The sequence below is a fragment of the Apteryx rowi genome, unplaced genomic scaffold (assembly GCF_003343035.1).
Source record: "Apteryx rowi isolate R43461 unplaced genomic scaffold, aptRow1 scaffold_725, whole genome shotgun sequence".
NCBI classification, from domain to species: Eukaryota; Metazoa; Chordata; class Aves; order Apterygiformes; family Apterygidae; genus Apteryx; species Apteryx rowi.
The window spans coordinates 151,571-174,623 of NW_020451011.1; the positions used below are offsets into that span (position 1 = coordinate 151,571).

General features: G+C 38.1%; 1 protein-coding gene across 7 annotated transcripts in view; it reads left to right on the forward strand.

Annotated features, from left to right (window-relative positions):
- The window catches only part of TPK1 (thiamin pyrophosphokinase 1), a 319,620-nt gene that overhangs the window by 146,183 nt on the left and 150,384 nt on the right, over positions 1 to 23,053 (forward strand). For all 7 annotated transcript variants that reach the window (XR_003257018.1, XM_026087615.1, XM_026087617.1 and 4 more), the window contains one exon: positions 5,648 to 5,720. Coding sequence is in view for 6 of the 7 variants with exons in the window: in XM_026087615.1 (XP_025943400.1) it covers positions 5,648 to 5,720 (73 nt within the window). In the remaining variant the exon portion in view is untranslated. The remainder of the gene's footprint in view (positions 1 to 5,647; positions 5,721 to 23,053) is intronic.

A 23,053-nucleotide genomic window follows, 5' to 3' on the forward strand; every position in this document is an offset into this window, starting at 1 on the left:
TAAGCTGAATATAGTATTTATCCTGAAGGAATGCTGAAGTGCTTTGTCTTCCAGGCACCCAACTATGAGATGCTAATGAAAGTCAAGGGTGACTTAAGTGACTTTGCTTCATGATAAATCTGAAGCATCTCATCTTCACTGTGTTTTCCCGCTTGTAATGAGCTCACGTGTATTTGTTACTCTGAGGTAAAAGGCCCCATTTTTAAAATTTGTTTTTAGTAGTTGAAAAGAAGCCTAGGGAACCCACTCTGTGCCCTCGAGTGATACAGCTGGGACATGTATGACTTGTCTGTGTGGGATTGTTTCTTGTGTTATAATTGAAGGAAGCAAAGGTTACCATAGATACCGTCTTTAAATGTTCATGTCTCTGATGTTAGCATTTGTTTAAAAAAGGTTAATTGCACACAATTATGTGTTAAAGGAGCTATATCACAAGAAAAGTCAATAGTGCTAGGAAACACTAACTTTGAATTAATGATACCACTGCACACTTATACCAGGGCAATTTATTTAAGGAGACAGCGCAGTATTTTATTATAAAGTAATTGCTAGAGTGTGGTGTGGGGTTTTTTTTGTAAATGAATAAAAAGGCATATTTAGCACTCCATGCTGAATTCTTCAATGAGTGAATAAAGAGCCAAGTCTACAAATGTTTTAGATTTAACATGATGTTCATTAGTGTTGAATGCTTTAACATAAAATTGCTCCTAGTATTAAGCTCTGTGTCCAGTAGATGTGKTTTTTTTTTCTTCCAAGATAAAAGGCACAGTTGTGCTTACTTAGCAAGAAAACCTCAAAGTTAGAAATAGCTTCTACTTATTCTGTAATCTGTATCTCTGGTGAGAGTCAATTACTGCTTTATGGTACTGGTGACTAAAACTTCATTAGTGTATCTTGAAACTGTGGCAAACTCTCTGGAATCTGTTTTGTTTTGTTTTGTTTTTCCTGCTCTCCAGCCCAGCATTCTGGGAGTTCGTAAAGCTGCTCAATCAACGTTCAGCCTTTAGCCTATTTGGATAAGATCCACTATTTCAGAACTTTAGAGACAGTGTTGTATTTTCTTCGTAAGCTGACTAAGCCTTTATAGGTTTTCATACTGAAAATTTGCTTTTTTAAAGTTATATGAATTAACCAGTCAGCCATGGAAGCACCTTCAGATTGTAAGCTGGAAGCAGTCCTGGCCCTTGTAACTCAACTTAGATGGGTGTCATATCATTCTAAAATGGCCGGGAACAAAAAAAGGAGAAAGAGTAGTAGTTAAAGAGAAAGAAAAAACTCTAACTGGCCCAAAGCCTCTGAGGATCTTTTTTGTTGCTCAGCACCTGGTGTTATGCTTCCTGAGAGCTCTAGAAAAGGCTTGGTAGACTTCACTGGTCTCACATCAGTTTTATGCTTTGGTCCCATTAGGGTTATGGAGTTGATTCACTCCTGCTAAATATCAGTGTAAAGTGGAGGAGAATTAAGCTAGCTGAGCTGGTCATGACCTCATATGCTTAGTGATAATTAACAGGTATAAAGATTGATTAAAACATGGTTCTAAAATGCAGTAGCCTGCATCCTCCTAATGGCTTAGAAATGAAAATTTACCTTACACTGTGAACCAGAATTAGACACTTTTTGCTATTATGAGCAGAAAGATAACTTCCCCCCGCCCCAAGGGTATGTCCCAGCTACACCACTGAAGAAAAAAAAAAAAAAAGTCATCTTAAATACAATTGTGATATAGAGTAGGAATCACGCATGAATTTGAGGTCAGAGGATAGTAAAGCATGATTAGACTAGCACAGCAAAGTGAGATTTTTACTCTACTTTTACATGATACTTTAAATAGAGGTTGCTGTTTTAACTTTATAGAGGGACCGCTGTTGTATTTTTCTGAAAAATTTCTTCCACTCACAGCGTAGTGAGCTTGACAGTGCATTCACTTGAGCAGTGGGGTTCACTTGAACAGTGGTGTTTACAGTGTAAAATGTGAGATCTATATTTGATTCTCTGGGGCGTGCTCTCCTGGACTATTCTGTACTCTGGAGTGAATACAAAGCAATACTAAAAAAGCAAACAAGTGGAAACAACTTATTACAATATTTTCTTGAATTACTTCAGTATGGGCTCTTTCCATGTATACATGGAAAGTATGTATACTGAAGTATTTCCCCTTTTTAATTTTTCAGCTAGTGCACCTTCTCAGAGGCAAGTCAGCCTTAGAACAGCCCTGCACATGTCAATGGCTCCTCTTCAGCCTTGTTAATAGGAGAAGAAAAGAACTTTGACCAGATGCTGTTCACTTGAATCAGGCAATTTGTTCCATAAAACTCAAAAGTCCTAAATTGGATATGCAACTCTTGACTCTGGGCCAAAAGTTGGCTTGCTTTTAGTGGTTTGCTCAGTCAGTCAGCTACAAAAAGCAGCCAGCTTGTGAAGATAAAGCTGAATTGTTTTCTGTTGTTTGGGAGGTGGACAGTATGAGTTGCAATTTGCTCACGATAGCTGTTTTTTGAATTCATCAAGAGTGCCTTTTCAAATTTTCCTTGTTTCTGGTGTTAGAAGAAGGGAAGGGGAGGAAAAGAGGAAAAGTAAAAGAAAGGACTGACAGTGCTCTAGCTGCTCTTCTAGAAAAAGGCAATGTTATGTGAGGTGAGGCTTGGACCTTTTGAAAGTTAAAATTTCCCAGCCAGGAATGATTACTTACTCTCTGGAAATCATTTCTGGCTTTGAGGTGGTTGCAGCTGAGCTATTTAAAGAGACTATTTTGATGTATTGCTTCCTGGCAGAGAAGACCTGTAGAGGCAGTGTAACCAGGAATCCTTGCAGAGCACTCCAGGGACCCGGCAGTGGTGCTTGCCGGTTTCTCGAATCTGTTGCTTGTAAAAACTCAGAAGTTCAGCTAGCTATTATCATTGAATTGGTTTTAATTGGGAGGAGAGCAAAAGCTGTGCGGAAGCATTTGATTTAGAGAAGATATATTTTTGGCTAATTCTGCCCCCAGACAGTTACGCCTCTTGAAGCACTTAGGAGGTATGTTTGATTATTGTTGAAAAACACTGCAGCTTGTACTTACTACAGAGGAAAATGACAAAGATAGTTTTGGATTTATGTGCAGCATTTCAGTAAGCTAAACTACCTTAAGACATTGTTTTTTTCATCAAGGTTAATGTGTCTTAACAAGCTGGCTTTCCATGACAATTGTCTGGGTTTTTTGCTGCTCAGCCTGCTGGGCTACCGCCCAGAACAGTGGGGTAAGCATATACATCTGAGGGCACCGTTATAAGGCCTACAGTGAGTTTGCTTTTAATGGCTTTGTCTAAATCAGGAAAAAAAGAAAGGAAAATAACAATGGGAAAGAGATTATCCTTAGCTGTTTTAGGCTTATTGTAATCGGTAAATAGTTCATTAAGAAACTTGTAAAAAGGTTAACAGGCAGCAATTTAATTTTTTTTTTAATTTTTAAAACATGAGTTTTTTGTCTGTACATTGAGGAGGTCAGTGTCTTGAGAAGGAGCACATCTAACTCTCCTTTTGCTGGTTTTGAATGACACTGATTTGGGCATCTAAAAAAAAAAAGCACTGAAATATTTGCCTGCCTTTTAGTTGCCTTCTGTGTCCTTTATAAAACCTGATGCCAGAAAGGACTGCCTTTTTCCCTGTGAGGTAGCATCACTCTTGGTGAGATTATGTGGTTGGTGAGATTCAGAGCATACCCTTTTATAACAGCCAGAATAATAGCAGAGGGCAGTGAGTTTGAAATAAGGTAGTTGCTTGTGAACTAACTYGCAACTGTACTTACCAGCTTCTGCTGAAAGATTTCAATTTTTAAAGATAAGTGTGGCCAGTTACCATGCATCCCTTTGAAAATCTTTAAACGTAGCCAGAACACAAGATTTTTTGAACATTTTACTGATTTGTGGAGTTTGTAGACTCTACATCACTCTGTTAAGATCACCTGGAAGAAAATATGTGCCRATATGCTTTGCTCAATTCCTTGTAACTTAGCTTCCATTTGTTCTGACTCCAGGAGCTGTAAGCTAATTTGCTGATGAACTCTCATGCCTATCATAAAGTTTGGTAACTTCAGGGAAGAGGAACTATATAGTTCATTTGTTAGAAAATGGTGAAATCACTGCTTTATTTTCAGAATACAGCTCAGCCTTATCTGTTGAACAGTGACAACACTTTCACCTGTCTTAACTACTTCTTAAAATTACAGGGGCTGAGCGAGATGGAAAGCTGTTTGATTTTTTTTTATTATTATTTTTGAACTGTACTTTCTATGGCACAGTTGAAGTTTCATTACAAGTTGATAAGAATGTATGGATTAAATACTTAATTCTGCAATTAAAAAACACAACAAGCAAAGTGAGATAAAATAAACAGTATTTCATTACAATTTCTATGTGGTTTTCAGCAATATTAATTTGTGAATGATAGGATTTGAAATCTAGATCATACACATTTTATACATTCAAGATATGGCTTAACCTCCTCCCCCTGCCCAGCCCCAAGCCTTTGTCTTCCTTCTTGTGGAAGGAGTACTTTTAATAAGCAAATAAAACAGATAAGCAGATAAAACAGATAACGTCAGTAGCAACCACAATATGAATTTTAAACAAGTATTGGCATCTCATTGAATCAGTCACCAAATGTATTAATACTGTACTGTATTCTCTTTTGCACAGAGAAGAAGAAAGAAAAAAAAATCAAGCATTACATTTAAGCATATCACAGACCCAAGCATTAGATTTGAGCATATCACAGTAGGAAAACAGACTAATCTCACTTTCCTTTTCCTTGGAATTTTACTGCCCTAAATTATTAGGAGAATAAGAACTACACTGAATAGCTTTTCATATGACACTTGAAGGACAGCAACACATTCCACAGTGCTGAATTGAGCAGGTTAACTCTAGTGCTTTGACAGCCCACAAAAGCTCTTAAAGCTTATCAAGTTCTGAAATGGGAGGTGGCCAGTTCAGGTTCTTTGAGGAAGATCTGTTTTTTGCTATAGAAACCCACATTGTGTACCTTTTCTCATGGCCCTTATTTCTCATCTAAGCCATTAGTATTATTTGCCTATGACTTAAGAGTTGGTATCTGGAATTGCTACTGCAACCCGAGATGTCACAGTGAATCTGACTTGCTCATTGATTAAAATAAATAAATAAATAAATAAGTAATTGTGGCATACCAGCTGTCCAAAAATTGTTGCTATCATCACCTTCTGAGAAATGATACCCTCCAAGGCTTGATGTACAGTACACAGACAAGCTTTTTCATATACTTTGCTGACCAAATGATACATTTGAAAGACATTTTGGAGGACAAGTTCTCTTCCTTCAAACATGCAGATACAAGTCTTGCTTTACTGACTTGCGGAGATACGTGAACATCTAAAGAGTGTGTAGCTCACTCATAAAAGAAGAGGCACTAGATTTAATGATTTTACATCTTTATGTAAAGATGTTACATACATTACACATTTTACATCTGACTGTTACCTTACCTTGTATCAACTTTCTTTTAACATATTTTTAGGTATATCCCATTCCTTTGAGAGATGACTAGTTATACMCTTTAGCTCTCTTAAAAATAAATACTAAATGTAATAAGATGGTTGAATTTTTCATTTCACTGCTCATTCCTTTTCTTTCAGCTTCTTGCCTGATTACATCAGTGGTGATTTTGATTCCATTAGGCCTGAAGTTGAGGAGTACTACAAGGTCAAGGTAAATTAAATCTCTTTGATGTGTTCTTGTTTGTTAGAGCATTGTAAGATCCAACCCATTAGTGCCCCTGTTGGTTATTAAGTGTTTTTAGCTCCAGTTGGTCTCTTTGAGGCTTCAGGTGTGAAGCACCTTGCAAGCTCGGACACCATGCTCTAAGTGGCACTGTATTAATGCATAAGGTGAGCATGGGAGTTGCATTGCTCCCAAACTCCTGTGTATGGTGTAGTTTCATAGCACCTCCTCTAGAAATAGAACATTTGTTACTAGAGATTATACCATCTAGAAACTGTGATTAAAACTTTCTGAAAAATCTGTCATTGAAAAATGCTGGTGTTGTTCAGTGAGTTACAAAGCTGTGAAGATTAACCTCACCTGCCTGATTCATGCATGGTTGGCACCCACAAAAATTCTATAGAGAGCCTCTTTAAGTGTGAAAGTGTGATTTTTGCATGATATAACTTTGTCTTTTAGCAAGAAGCTATACATGGAGACATCTATCTCTTTGATTACACACTGAAGCATTGAATTATGCCCTGACTACTTCTGTGCTTGATGAATGGAGTGCCCTCCTTAATGGATTTTTGGACAAATCCCTGCATACAATAATTTATCCCTAATATAGCTCAAACATTTCCAGTGAGCACAGTAAATGTAAACTCATGTTTCTTAGGTTGTAGGTCTAATTGTTAACTAGACTCCTAACGTGTTTCGAAGTTCTGTCTTTAACTTACTGTTCTGCATTTAACACTTCAGCAGCCTACCTGTACAGGCTTTTATGCTGAGGTCAGTCCCTCAAGTCTTAGAAAACAGCTTTCTGTAAATTCAGAGTTCACTGCAGTGTCCCAACTTAAACTTGCAGCAGGCTGCACTTACAAGAACAGTAAGTGTTTGATCCTCATGAGCTAGTGGACTTAGAGATCTGTGATGTGTCTACTGCTGATTCAGTACAAGAGGCTGAAATTTGCCAGTTCTCACAGATTTTGAATGTAATCCCAGTCCAACTTTAAAATCTGTCCTGATAGCCTTGGGATCAGATGGCTAGAGCAAAGGGATTCAAGCTGTGGGGAGAGGGCTGCAGGAGTACACATGTGTGCTGTTGCTGCACCATTCCACACAGAGAAAATAAATCTATCACAGAGACAAGGGTACCTGTTTGGTGGTGGATTTCTTCTTGGCAGTTGTGAAACAAAAGGTGCTGAGCTCAGCACCTTTAATGGAGGAAGAGAGTGAGAGTACAATTCTGAATTTAGGAGGAACAGTGCCCAAATTCCAGTCCCTCTCTGAGCACCATGTATTTTTCTATATTCTGCCTTGTTCAGTAGAAGGGAGATGTATGTGGGGGCTGTCCGTCTTGGGAGAGGAGCTCAAGAAAAATGCATGTGCATCTTCAGGTTGCAGTTTGGGAAATGAAAATAAAATAAAAGCTTTGGATTAAGGCTGTTCATTAAAGACCGAAAACTCATCATCTATGAGTAAATGGTGAACTGTAAAGTGCACTGCTATATTTGGCAGGGCCATTGATACTAATGCTTGTATAAACTGCATGTTAGTACGTAGGTGAAACCTGCATACCAAAGACTGAAGGTTAAGGATTGTTGAACAGAGCGGGAGAGAAGATGAAAGTGGTGAGAGAAAGGGAGAAGAAGACAGTAAGACACCAAAAGGGATAAGCTAAACTAGTATTACACTTTTTCACGGGGATTACTTTTCTTCCTATAGCATCTTTTTTGTCAGCTCCATTGTAGCCGACTGTTGATGTGTGGTTTACATCCTCTTTGCGAAGGCCTACTGAACTGTTCTACTCCATAAAGAGTTTATGCACCCATGCAAGTGCTGTGCTGATGGGGTGGTAAAGGAAGCAGTATTTCATTGGGATTGTGAAGAAACAAGAGAGCATAATCTAGCTTGCAGAACCATTACTTGAGATTGTCATTCATGATAGAGGAAAAAGCAGTTTGACTGTGGAATTTTGAGTGTATATGGTAGGAAAATACTTTTTTTTTTTTGATTTTTAAATTGAGCTTCTGTAATCAGGAAATTAGAATGGTAAATACAGGTGTATATTTAAGGAGATCTTAAGCAAAAATGCAGTAAAACACAGAATTTGAAGACATCTGTGTTTGTTTTCTTTTAAAGTATCTTGTCCAGTAAAAGCACCAGCTGTAGTCCAGGCAACTTTCAAAGTCACTGTGATCTGGAAATGTATGTGTTGATGACCCAAAACAGATGAGGCCTGCTTAAATAGGCAGAGAGAGAACTTGAGGTGGAGTAAATCAGCATAACTCAACTGACTTGAGGGAAGTACAGTGTTACCTTCTGAATTAGGCTTGCTTCCTGTTCTGTCCGTCCTTCCTTGCTGAAGCACTCCCTAACTTGCAGGCAAGTTTTACCCACTTAAAGCATGCATTTTAGAGGCTTGTTTGTATAAAACTGTCCACACCAGTAGCAGTCTCCAATCTGTATTAAACAGTGCTTTGAATTCAGGTGTTCTTTATTTTTTAAGGCAAAAAGATGACACCAATGTGTAACATTCACCTTTCTTTAGGTTCTTGGGCCTAGAATCAGAGATGGGGTAAGCTGATATTATTAGGAAATATTAATATATTGTTTCAAGCCTTCTCTTTTGCCAATTGTTAATGATGATGAATGGGAAAATGAAAGAACCGTTGTTGCAAAGTTTAGACGGATGCAATGTGGCAGTTTTCAGTGAGCAACTGGATGAGAATCCACAGAAATTCCATGTGTTAACTAGCTGATCATTCTTTCCCTGTGCAAAACAGCACTTTCCCATGCTAAATTTTGATATTCATGGTCAATTACTTCAACATTGATGTGCTCCTTGCTCCTGCAGCCTCCCCCTTCCCCAGTCTTGCTTCTGATGAATACTCAGCCTTGCCAGAATGGAAAGTCAGAATTGTTCTTAGCACACAGAATTACCTGTAAGCACATACACATTCATCATGCAATGTTGCTTAAGTTTCATTTGTCTGGGCTAATATCAACAGTTTTATTAGTTAGGCAGACCTCTCTGAAGTTGAGCATGTTAGCTCACGACGACAAAATATTTATTTTTCCCTTGAAATGCGTATCTACGTGAGCTTCTTCAAGGAGTTAGGTTTTGATGACTAAATAACAAGATTATTCTGTTGACGTTCCTAATACTTCCGCTTACATTTACTGGCAAGCCACCATTCCCTTTTACCATCTCCATTCCTCCAGACTGTCCTGCCTGTTTTTAATACACCTATCTTGAATTTTTCCCAATCACATGTACCTGTTTTGAATTGCTGCCAGGGTTAGTAATGACTAACACAGTAGCTACAGTTTTAGCTTCATCAAAATTCACACAACATAGATGTTCATCTTTTTAGTGCTCCTATTTTTTTCATAGTCACCCAATGTAAATTATTCCTGAGTGTTACACAAAGGAAGGGTTAAGCTTTTTGAAGGCATTTATGTGGGGTAAGTCAAAAATTCTTCTGTCTGGTTACAACCTTGCTATGAAAATTGGGAATATTCCTTAGCTGATGTATAACTAATTCATTATGGTCAGCAAAATCGAGTTTAGAGAGATGGAGGAACTATCAAACTTGAAGCAGTTTGTGTAGGGTATGTGTGGAGTGAATATAGAGGAAAGTGAAGCAAGCAGCAAGATACTCACCCTCTGCACTCCTGTCTGCCTCTAAGAATGATGATAGGCAAAAAGTCATGCAGACTCCTCTGTCACTTAAGTCTAGTTTGATTGTTGCAAGTTCATCTGTCAGATGAAGGACAAGTGGTGCTGAAGGAGCTGAAGGTTCCTTCAGTATTTTAATTGCAATGATTTAATTTATATCAGGAATTAAAGCAATTTTTTTTTGTGTGTTTGTGAAACAGAGTTTGTTTCCCTTTGATTTTTATAAACAAGCTTTATAGTTAAGTTTTACATATGAACAGAGTGTCAAAGTGCTCTTTTTTTTCTTCTTTTTTTTTAAGCTGCCCTTATTGACAGAGATTAATGCATCATAGCTTCTTTTAAGTATGTGAAGATAGCACCCCGCTGGTTAAGAGGAGTTACTTTTTCATAGTAGAGCTTATGGATGTTAATTATTCAGTTATAAAACATGTTTGTTTACAAGTGGTTGTGTCAAAGACAGCATAGTGGAATAATGAGTAAGAAGGGGGAGTATTGAAGTAAGTGCATGAAACTAATTACAGTTTTGTAAAGAATTGTCTCTAACCAGTTGTATCGTCATCGTGAAACAGTTATGGGCCTGACTCCTCCATCACAACAGCTTCATGCCAGAGTGTTGCTGCTAGACTCGAAGGTTTTGTACCTCATTTTACCTGATGAAAGCATGAGTACATATATGACATAGCAGGAAATACAGCATACAGATTCCCAAAGCTAAAGGGTTTTAGTAGAAGAGATACCTTTAAGCCAATTCCTCTGATGTTTTCATTTGAGCAAGGATGATATGACAACTGTTTCCATTTTCCCTTAAGGAAGATTATCACCATTGTGTCAGGGAACCTCATTTAAATAAAGTTCATAAAATGGATTTCTTTGCTTCACATTTATCTTTGTTAGGTGTGGCAAGCCATACTAAATGAAGAGTTCTAGGGGCAAAACTGTTTTTTCAGTTTTCATGGAAAGTAATTGTGCAACAGACTTATGAATGTGATGTGTAAGTGATGAGTTTGGCATATTACGCTTTGGGGAAAGAATAAGTAACCATGCATCATAGGTTGTTCAGCTTTATTTTTCCGTTTCTGTCGTCTTGGTTTTGCATCTTGACTTGGTTGGCCAAGTAGGTACTTACATTCTTTTATTCCTTATATTAAAAAACAACAACAACAAAAAAMCTCCAAATGGTGCTTTCTCCCGTTGTTTAAAGAGTTAAATATCATTAAAACTGGATTAAACTGCTCCACAACAGGAAATGGAATCTCATGTTTAAATTTCTCTTTTTAAATCTCAGCATGCTGTAAATAAAGGACAAAGAACAACAATTTAATATTCTTTATTCTGTGTATCTTTTGTCATCACCAAAAGACATATTGAGAAGAGTCTTTGTACTTTGGCTGTAGCTAAATATGTGTGTTCATATGATCCCATAGTAGCTGCATTGACAATCTTTCTGTGTATAGTCTGAAGTGCATTGGAAATGACACTGCACAAAGCAAGAGGACTTGTGGTGATATCCCTGTCACTGCAGTCTCATCTGCCTCTTGCTGTAGCTGAATGTTTCTATTATCTTATCTTTTAAGCATTACTTTGAAGATAAAACAGCCGCTTGTGTTGTTATGCCTCAAACAAAACTCTGTTTCTGAAGTTTTTTAGTCCAAAGACATTATCTAAAATCATACCAGAGCTGTACTTATGCCTAGAAGCAGAAGGTTGAATCCAGTGCCCTTGGAAATCCAGATGATGACATTTAGTAAGAATCCAGTTTGGCTTTTTCACTAGGCAAACTGCATGCGCTTTCAAAGGCTTCCACTGACTGCATTGCTTCAGACCTGTAATTGCTGTAAATTTATTTACAAACTCTATTGTTTTTCCTATTCTCTTCTTTTTAAACCCTATAAAACGGCTTGTTTTTACAGACAGTTCTGTATTTGTAGCACTTTTCCCTTTTTTTTTTTTTTTTTTAATTCAGTTTCATATCTGGCATTCCTATTACATTTCCAGGGTTTAATGGTTATCAGGGTTGTAGATATGCTTAATAGATATGGTGGTTTGTGTTGACTGTGTAGAAAATTTGTCTTTTGAACTTTAATTTTGTTTTGAACTTGACTTTTGATAGTCTTGTTTGATTGTCCCAAATTTCTCTATTATAATAAACTGTGGATAGACTTACTTTAACCACCTCTTCTACCCTAATGGCATTAGTATGATTGTGCTTAGTATTTCCATTGGTATGTAAGTGCACATGTGCAAAGCTAAAGCAAAGGGATGTTGCATATTCCATTAAACTTCTGGCCCAAAATTTTGTTCAGCCTGTACAGTAGTGTTTTGTGTTCTGCTGAGTTAATATATGTGTAATGACCAGGAAGTCGTGTGGAACAGAATCTTACATAAAGCAAAGGCTTTCAGGACTCTGGACTTGCACAATACTGTTCTTATGTGCTGGTAAAAAAAAAAAATCTCTGTCCAGTTCTCGAATTTCACCCTTTACACTTTCACCGAAGGTAGCAGTTTACAAAAAATAACGCATCTGTTTAAATGCAGTTGAGAGTTAGAAAAGAAACACAAATTCAGTAATATAGCCTTATTTCTTTTTAAATAATGTTTAGTGTTTGTGTTATCTCCTGGTGCTGTACATTACCCCTTTTGAACCTGAATAAATGGAGCTAAATCCTACTAGTGTTGTAAGATCAATGTAATTTCCTTGAGATTTTTAGATCCATAGGATATTTAAGTTTTCATTTTGAGGTCATTGAGAGTCCCTGTGTACTCTGGTAGGACCTGACTCTGGCCCTGATTTACTGAATATGATTGAGAATTTAATTTAACCAAATTCTTATTCTCTGGAAAAAAAAATGCTACCCTGTTTTCCTTTGCAGTATTTTGGTGCTTGTGATGTAGCTTTGGGACACAGGATATAGAAATTAATAGATTAAACTTCTACCAGAAGTGGTTTGTCTTTCTTTTGCTTAGTAGCTAAATGACTGTTTGCAGGTTATGAATTGTTTCCTTTGTTCTCACAAGTGCCCTAGCTGAAGCTCAACTCCCTGACAACAGGATATGCAAGAAAACAGTGCACCATGTATCAAAAATTATGCTGGTGGTATTTTAGTCTTGCATCCAATTTCAGTTTAATATTATGTTGTGGTGTAAGATTTATTTCTCCCTTTCATCGGTTAGGGCCTGGGGAGAGGAAATGGTAGACTCTATTGTATTAGACACCTGAGTTACTTCCTACAGTTTAAAAAAAAAAAAAAATCTAGTTATAATCTCTGAAAGAAGTCATTATTCTAGCCAGTCTGTGATGGAGAAAATAACAGAAAAGTTTGAAAAATAGAAATGTGTTGAATTAAATTCATTTCTAGTGCAAGCAGCAAAAAAAGTGTTTTGAACAATGGTAGCTTAATTTGAAGAAAGAAGTTGAACAGAGTTATGTGATTGGAAAGAATGTGTGTGATTAAGCCTCTTCAGCCAAAAGAGACAACTTTAATATACTAATCATTTGAGTTTGAAGACTGAAATGATAGATATTTTTTTAGACGTAAATGGGATTTACACATCCATTTCCTCTTTTTAGAAAATTTCAGAGAAATCTACTCCTGGAGTGCAAAGCTCGGTGCCAATATCTACTTAACCAGTGGCTACAGGCTGCTAATTAGAGCCTGTTTTCAACAAAGCCGCCGAACCCAGAACCTCGCTGCTCATCAAATGTTGCTGCAAGCTCCAATTTCAACCTGTATGCTCTGTGGGATTTGTAAACGTGATTCTGTGATGGGGGAGCATGTCAACTAGCCCAAACAACAGCTAACAACAGCAACACAAAGCACATACCCCATGGTCATTAACCAAGAAAAAGATACCCCAAATCCTGGTACTGGAATTTTTAAACTGTTTTAAGAAGCAGCTTTGCAGCCTCTGCAAATGTTCTGTGTATTGTGCATCTTTTCAAAGAACAAACAACTCTTGTTTCAGAAGCGGAGAAGGAGGAATAAAAACATGAAGTCTGTTGCTCATTTCTAAGTAGGAAGCTTTGGTGGTGGGCTGGAGAGGAGGAGAAAAAAGTGCTTCTGACATGCTTTCAGGGATCTGTAGTGAGCATTTTGGCAAGTGCATTATCCTGTTTTGAAAGGGACACATGTGGACTACTCAGAAACATGATTTCTCCAGCCTCTGTAGAARCATTTTCCTAACCTCAGAAGTCCATAGGCAGATTCATCAGGGTCACTATGAACTTTGCTTCCTCATCTTTGACACAGCTGTGAGCTTAAAAAGGCACAACAGATTGGGATACATAATCCAGAGCTACAACTGCATTACTTACCATAATGTTGCCCTCAAAGTGCTTCCACTTCACTTGAAGCAATGCAATTTCAAAACACCTCAAGGATGATAATCCAGATGCAGTGAGGTTAAATTTGGTCTGTGTTCATGCAGATAAACATGAGCTGTACAAGCCACCAAATGGAATAGAAAAAGAAAAAGATGTTTTTATTGTTCAGGTAGAAAAATTAAATGCCTTTGTAGCTTGTTAGTGAAATGAAGGATTAGATGAAGCTACCAAATTTGAATTTGCCTGTATTAATTAACTGTGAAAGTTTAAGGCTATTTGAAGTTTTGATGTGCACAGACATGGAGTCTTTGAATGGAGATTTGATTGATTGATGGAGATTTGAAGTGCAGTTTCTGGAGCACATCTAGTGCTTCATAATGATTTTTGGTTTGATCAAAAACATGAAAAAAATATATATATATATATATTTTTTTTTACAGCTGGACTCAGGAGTAGTGCAAGATGATAACAGTTGCATTTGTATATACCAAGTGGAAATTTTACTTGAGTTGTAATTTTTGAAAGCAAACAATTAGTAGCAGAAAAATATCCCTGGGGGGAGAAGAGGTGAATAACCGAAAGAACTGAAGTTCTGACAGCCAAAATAGGCCCATGTAGGGAAAGTTCTGCAAATTGGAGTATTTCTCTTACTTATCTTTTTGGCCCCTTCTCCCTTCTTTTATTTATCTGTCTTATATTTCCTGACTCTCTAACGTTCTTTTGGGCTCTTGCTGTTTTCACTGTCTGCACTAAGCAGTTGAAGCTCTGGTTTTCCATCTGAATTGCTCTGTGGTCCTTGAATGTGATCAGCAGAAACCAGCAAAGAGGGACTGGTTCAAGGCTTGATAAGTTGACTATGCAGGAAGCTCAGCTGAAACTAGATGAGTCTCAGGACAAGGGTGAGTTAGTTTGTGTTGTGGTGTGTTGTCAGATTCCTTCATTTGAAGAAGCTGTCATGGTCTTTGATTATTTAAAAAAAAAAAAATCTTAAATCAAATATATTTGGAGGTATAATTAGAAATGGAAACAGTCCTCTATATGATGAAATGTATTAAGAGAGGAAAAATGAAATAGGTAGGAACAGCAGCAATGAATGCAAATTGAGAAAAAGGCAGAGACTCTAAAAAGTTAGGAAAAGATACACATTTTAAGAGAAAAATAAAAGTAATATCAGCAGAGGATAGGGAAGAGAATTGGATAGAAATAGAAAAATTTCCCTGTCATATCAGAAATAAATTAGTTCTGCTGTCATTTTTTGCAGCCGTGAAGAAGCGAATGTGATAAGATAAAAACACATGCATGGAAACCATGGTTTTCTAATCTAAAACTAAGATTTTTGGTTTATTGGGAGTGAGTGCAGGATTTGTTTTTTACTGTTTTCACTTGTTTTTGTTTGAATAAAAGTTAAAGTAGAAGGACGTATGCTTATTCCTTCCTTTACCAAGCTTTGATGGGAGTTCCATCAGGTGAAGAATAGAAAATGTCTTAAGCCAAATATTGCAAGAAGGTTAAAGCATAAATAACAGCAACTGGAGTTGGCATGTACTTGCAATAAATTCACAGGTTTTAAGGTTATTTTGTCCAAATGCTGCAGGAACTGCTCTTGTAATGTATAATGTGCCTAAGCAACTGTTAATCCAATTGAAACAACTTATTTAGCAGGTATTTACTTTGCATTTAATTGATAATAGTCCTTCCGTAAAAAAAAATCAGCAATTTAGTATAAATTGCTGGTTAATAGTCCCAGATTTTGTTTAATTGATAAAAATGTAGCCTGCAGAAATTGTCCTCTTCTGAGAACTGAAAAGACCTTCCTCTGCTTAAGCTCAGCAGCAGGAGTACACCTTTAGAGAACAGAACAGGGATTAAACATGGGATATGATTGCTTATTGTGTAGCTGGGGCTCCATTGATTTCTGGCATTTAAAAGCCGGAATCTTTTGGCTTACCAGTATGCAGGTACTGCTCTGTAAAGTCATCTACTCCTTTTGTTCAGCATCTGGCCCTACAAAATATATTGAAAAAAGAAAGAAGCCACTATACGATAGTAATTTTAATTACCACTAAAATGATATTTGTAGGAGGGAGTCAAAATTGGAGACCTGCCTATAGTGGCATTTCAGGGTTTGCAACAGACTAATAATCACACTGGATTCCTAAATCTTAACAGCCTCAGTCATGACTCCTGTACTTCCAGTATTGGATTTGTACTAAGTTGTTTGCTTTTGGCAGAGGGGGGCAATAAGGCCTTCTAATGGTCTTTGTGATAGTACTCCTTTCATTGCATCCACTGGTACTTATTTGATTCTGCCTCAAAAATACTTCTGAGAGGTTAAAGGTCAGCCTTTGCCTAGACCATTCTAAGGGATAATGCCAACAGATGGGACCATATCCAATCTCTGTCGTAAATCAACTGTAGATGTATCTCTTGAGAATTTATTATATATTTCCAGATAGAAAGGAGATGGGACTCAATTGTAACAGAGACAATAGTGGAGGCTTCTCCTCAGGCATCAGAATGTGCTCTGTTTCCTATTTTTATCACAGATTTTCAGAGCAAATAAATGTACTCCTCAAGACTCAATGTACCTGCAAAGATACATTTCTGATCTGGCATTGGCAGTTGCTTACACAGCTAGATATGTGGGAAGGTCTAGAGAGATTCAGAAAAATCTTTTCCATGATAAGACAATGTGCCTCAATTGTTATGAATCTAATTGGCTCAAAAAGAAGTATTGATATTTTTTAAAAGAGTTGTGGTTTTAAAGAGTAGTATCTTGAGTTGATCCCAGGCTGGAAGTGGTGCATGTGCTGGAAGGAAACTGGGAATCTCCAAGTTCAACTCCCACTTTTTTGTCCCTTTTTTTTTTTAAATGGGAGGGAGGGTAGGGGGATTTGAAACTCCTTGAAGTATTTATCTATGTTAAAAGTTCCCCTGCTGTTCCAAAACTGAACTCTACTCCCACTGGGCCTGCAGCGAGTGTAATTTGGTCTTAGGGGCAGAGCTTTGGGAGGGACTCTTTTGTCAGCAACAGAACCAGCTTGCGTGTGCTCCACCAGCATAAACTGCTTGCATATGCTCCACAGATAAAATATGTCCAGCTTGATCTTGGAGAGGAGAGCAGCGAAGTGGAGTTTTTGTAATTTATTGCTTCTTTAGAAGGTATTCTACAAATATCCTTCCTTTAGTAACCTAGTTTGGCTCTACATGCTGTAGTCATTGTGCATTGTCTTCAGTGTAGCGCCCCGCTTGCAGTCTGCCGCCCTGGCTTCATAGATGGTGAGCAGCTGCCACAGGTCCTTTCCTACACTCTGAGAAGAGGCRGAAGTCAAAAACAGTCCAGCCATGGGAGACAGCCCTCCCCTCAAATTTTACTGTTTCTGCAGAGTTTCTTGTGGTCTGAATGGATGTGCCCTCAGTAATGGAAATAGCTGATTGTGGCCAGACTCAATTCCTTTTTCTTTTGCTGCCTTTCTGTAGAAGAGTATGCTACCAGCTCTGAGAGGTGTTCCTGCAAATGGCTTTGGAAACCTTCAGAGGTTCCAAGCAGTGCCTTAAAGAGGTAATCAAAGCTGTACCCTAAATGTAAAAGAAGCTTCTTGCTTCACTGGAAAGTCTTTTTGAACACTTTTCAGTCAGAAATAACTGGTTTGTGCCAGTTGACTGATGCCTGTGAATAAAGCTTTGATTGTAGTCCTTGGCGCCACACTTTCAAAGAAAACCCAAGGAATGCCTAATAGCATGCAGCAGGTTGTCGCAGATGAGTGAGGAGTGATGCACTTTACTTGTAAGAGAGAAGCAGCAATATGTTTTATTGAGGTAAGATAGTGATTTAACAGAGTTCAATMGTAAATAAGACGGTGATTTAACAAGGGTCGATGGCAAGGTTCACTCAGTTATTTACTGTGTGGAGGACAGGGTCAAATGAATGTGCAAAGGAGACCCTCCCCTTGAGTCACGAGGTTCAGAATGGATCCCCTTGCTTTCCAAACTCCTTCTGCGAGGAGTCTGGGTGCAGCTGGATCCAGTCTTAGTCCCAGACTTGGTCAGCGGTTTATGTCTAAAGGATTACGTGCACAATCAATCAGAGATGCAGCTTAGCAAAGTTTCGCAAAGTTTTGCAAAGTTTTAGCATGCTATTAGTCACTTACCGAGGATCTGTTGTGGATAAGGAATCTCTCAACCCGGAGGAGTAACCTTGAGAGGCGTCCCTGCTCAAGAGGAGGTTCTGCAGTGCAGCCCGCTGCCGTGCGGGAGAGCTCAATGGGCTCTGGGCTGCCCCCTGTTTATGAGGGGAGAGATGATTGACTCATAGTCATATTTGCATGCTAGATGGATTTTAGTTGGCGCATGCTCAATTAGCCCCTTCCTATGTGCTGTTTATGGAGAGATCAGGTTGGAGTGGCGGGGGGAGAGCACATTGGGAGGGGAGGGGAAGGAGCACACTGTCACCCAGGTCTGCAGAAGGCACCTGCCAGCCTGCTTCCTGGTGCGAAACACTGTCTCTTTTCAAGTCAAAGGGAGTTTTGTTACTGATTTCAACAGGGTGCTTGTGCTGGGTCCTGGCTGAGGCAGCCATCTGCAAAGAGGCCCAAAAGCCGTAATAGCAGTACAATTCATCTCTTGGAGTTATTAAACCGAAGTAACCTATGAATTTGCAAACTTTTCAGCTCTTTTAAGAAAATGACAACAGTGAGGCTTTCAGCATTTTAAATTGGAACCTCTTACCAGAGGGTACAGAGATTACCAAATGCTTGGAATTAAAGCAGATGATTCTCCTGTGTTTATGTCTTCCTATACAGGATAGCTCGGTGTAATACTTTTTTTGTAAATGCTACCCCTAAGTGCTTTGCAGCCCTTAAGTGCAAGAGAATGCATAGGTAGAAAAATGAAGTGATAAAGGACTAACTGCATTTGATGTTTTTGACAAGTCCTTCATAATTTGATTGTATAAAGTGTGAAAAAAATATAGGTAGGGAGGTTGACAACRTATACATGCTGTTGAAAAGCTTAGAATTCTCTATGACAGAAGTAAAATGGTGGAACAGGAAAGAGCAATATAAAATGAATGGTTATATTAGGAAAAGAGATAATATATGAAGTTTAAAGATCCTTGGGAAACTTTATTTATTGCTTATGTGGCATATTTTTTGTGAAGAACTCAAGATGCTTTAAAGAGAGTAAATCTGATTTGGTTTCATAAATACCAAAAGATTTCTTAAAGATGAACAGTCTATTCTCAAAGCATCTTCCAACACTGTCACTCGTTTAGTTAAATTTATTTTCAGAGGAGTTGCATAGAAGGAAATGTAAGGGACAGTGGCTTCCTATCCTGTTTTCTCTCAATAGATCATTTATTTCTTCCCCCAGCAAACCATCCCACTCTTCTTTTTCTCTCTACTTCCAAATGATTTACCAATCTCATATGACCACACTTAAGCTTTTCTCACTGGGAGTTTTGTCTCAGTTGTGAACAAAGTAAGAGCATCACAGTTGGACCCAGCTGAAATAAAACATGACAGGAGACCCAGGCCTTTAATCACACCTTCAAAAATGCATTAACTAAATCTATGCATGCAATAATCAGTTGTGCAGTCATGGAACAACAATACTCATAGATACCTTTTAAATGGCTACCTGTCTTGCAAGTGATATTGGTGACTAAGCTATGTAATCACAGTAATTGCAATCCCAAATTGTATGCCTGGGGGTGGGGAACAGATCTTTTGTTGTTGATGATTCAGTTGAAAAGGTGTGTAGGATGTATTCACCTAGGATTTCAGGCAACAAGTGTGATGACACGGGAGGTCCCTTCCAGTCTCTCTGTTGCCAGATAACGTGGTTCTTGAAGTCTGCTCATCAGCCACTTYTGTGAGTATCCAGCTGAGAAATTTCTAGTGTATTCTGCCTACCTTTCAGCAGTTAGTAAATGCTGAGCACCTACCTTTTGTATTATTAGCACAAATTAAAAAAAAATTATTTGAAAGATACAAACACCAGATTTGTATTTCATTCAATTTATACTTACCTTTTCAAAAGTAAATGTAATTAAAATGATAATTTTGACACTTTGTTAATTCCTCAGTTAAAATCATTTAAAATAAATAAAGGAGGTTTTTCAAATACGAACTACCAAAAGTTTAAAGGAAGCCAACAGAGTTGGCCACATTACTAGCTGAGCACTTGGAGGTAGAGTTTTCTGAAGCTAAAGAAGCTTTTGATAGGGGTCTCTACTGTAGAGTCAGAGATTTTTTTATTATTATTTTATTGTAGTCATTTGACTTCAGTTCAGTGCTTAGGTTTGAAAAAAGTAGAAAGGTTTATTTTCTCTTTCAATGTACGAATAAAAATGAGGTATGAGATGATGAGAACTACTATTCATAAAGCTCGGAAGGACTTGGTGATGAGAAACAATCACTATTATCTCTAGCTACTGAATTCAACCACGTGTGTCTAGTAAATCAATTCATTTTTAAATGCAAAATATGGTTAGATAAGCTTGTTTATGTCTCCATAGCATATAGGATTGCTTTATTTAGGAAAGGATAAAGACGCAACTGGGAGTTAGAACATGAAACAGAAGAAAGAAGTACAATTTAATAAGGGTGGGAACTGTAGCTGGACATTATATGTAAACCAGCTAGAAAATTGGATAAGGTCAGAAAGAAGTATCTGAAATGATTTGTTCACTAAGATACAAGAACCTTGGTAGCACAGCAGAAGAACTGAAATGATTGTCTTTGGCATGCAAATAGATTTTATAGGTTTAACAGAAACATGGTGAAGTAGCAGGCAAGGATGGAGTAGAAATATTACAATGCATGCATTGATCAAGAAAGGCAGGAAAAAAAGTAAAGATTATTGTGAAATAACATTGTATGTTTATGATGAGACTATGAAAATGCAAAACCAACTGATTTGGGTCCAAATATTGTGAAGTCTGTGTTCTTTTGTCTTTATTTTTATCTTATATAATTTTAGTTCAAAAGAAAAAAAGCCATGAGAAACTGAGAACAGATGGCCATCTGTATGGGAGCTTATGCACTAAACAAAGAGGAGACAGATTTCTACACCTTTTATCTTAAAGAACTTCTGTCTGGAACTTGTTCCTAAATGAAGGGCAAAAGATAGTCAAGAAAGACTTCAAGTACAACCATGTGAGCTTAGAAGGGAAATGAAGGATAAGTGTGAAGCATGCAAGAGAAGGAGGAGGGGAGGGCAAGAGAAGAGGAATCAATCAACAAAAATGCTGTTTCAAAGATCAAAAAGTCAAAGCGAGTTAGTCTCTAAATACAGTTACTTTTTATATTTACTAATACTTTAGTTACCTAGAGAATTCAAAAAGATGAAGTGGGGAAAAYGAGCCATGAGGACAGCGTGCTTATTGAAGATCATCACCTAACTATACTCCATGCCAAAACAGTACTTGTCCTAAGTTTTTGGTAAGAAGGACAGAGTAGAAGTTGAGGAAAAGCAGGCTGGCTAATGGGAAGGAACACGTGGAAGTGAATACTGCTTAGCCCAACTGTGTCAGCAGAAGGTGACAACTATACACTGAATGACAAGACCCGCACTTGTCATCTTCTACCTGAAACACTGCCCTGTCAGCATCCTAATTTGGACATAAAAGGAAGATCAAGAGACTCTCTTTCCAAATCCCACAGCTCAGGCTTGAGGTTGCATGTGCAGGAGAAGACATAACTGTTATGACACTCGARATGTGTGTGCTCCCTTCATGGTATGGCAGCAGAAAGAGCAAAGATGATCCCATGATCAAGCAAGGATTCACAGCTAGCAGTAGGAAAGCATTAGTGCCATTATAGAAGGTTTTAATGCTGCCTCTGGAATACGGCGCATAACTTGGGTAACCCATTTCCAAGAAGGGTGAATCTGAAGCTGGAAGAAGCTTGAAAAATGCTTACTAGAATGAACAAAGGGCTCAAAGCCTATTTTAGGAGAAAATGCTAAAAGAGCTTAGCTTGTTTAGCCTAGCAGAATTAAAGTCAGACAAATATATAAAGAAGCTAAACACTAGGGTTGGAAAAGATAAGAATAATATTGAGTTAAATAAATTTACTTAAATTCAGGCTGCAAATTAGAAGTATGCTGTTATCCATTGGAGGAATGAGCCTTTCGGTAAGTTGTAGTTGAGGAACAAGAAACCTGAGTGGTTTTAAAATGGAGGGTAGAAAGTTTATGAGCAGGATTATATGACATGTTCCCTGCGGCAGCACAGGATTGAATTTGATGAGGCAGAAGGATCCTTCCAGTCCTACATTCTAATGACAGTCTCTCAGTGCATTTAAGAATGTGAAATTGTGGTTGTGTGCATTTTTGTTTGATTCCAATTTCCATCCAAAAGCAGCTTGATTAAAAAAATTTACCACGATTAGTTTTTTATTTGTATATGAGAAACATCATTCCCCATTTCCTAGCAGAATAAAAAGATATATAAAATTAATAATCTGAATAAATGCATGCTTAAACAGATGTGCTTGTGTGTGTGTGTGCATATGTATGTATGTGTTTCATGATGTTTAAGGGCTAAGCTGATCATTACCACCCACTGAGAAAGAACCCTTCTTTTAGAAGATAATTCTTGGTTTTCTGTTTTGGATCGTCAATTTAGATGCTTCTGCAACGTTGCTAAAGCCAGCCTGAGCCTAAAGAACAGAAAAGGGGCATCCTCTTTACCAGTTGCAATTCTAATCGTTAAGTAACACAGGGTATTTTTTTTTTCTATCTTTAGTCTACACTAATAAATATTCTCTCTCTAGAAGCAAAACTATTTTACAGTCATCGGGTTGATTTACTTCCGCATGTTTTTAATAGTCAGCTTAATATCACAGAATGGTTGAGGTTGGAAGGGACCTCTGGAGATCGTCTAGTCCAACCCCCCTGCTCAAGCAGGGTCACCTAGAGCACGTTGCACAGGATCGCATCCAGGCGGGTTTTGAATATCTCCAGAGAAGGAGACTCCACAACCTCTCTGGGCAACCTGTTCCAGTGCTCTGTCACCCTCACAGTAAAGGAGTTTTTCCTCACGTTCAGATGGAACTTCCTGTGTTTCAATTTGTGCCTGTTGCTTCGCGTCCTGTTGCTGGGCACCACTGAAAAGAGTCTGGTCCCATCCTCTTGACACCCTCCCTTAAGATACTTGTACACGTTGGTACGATCTCCTCTCAGCCTTCTCTCCTCCAGGCTAAACAGGCCCAGCTCTCTCAGYCTTTCCTCATAAGAGAGATACTCCAGTCCCCTAATCATCTTTGTAGCCCTTTGCTGGACTTGCWCCAGTAGTGCCACATCCCTCTTGTACTGGGGAGCCCAGAACTGGAC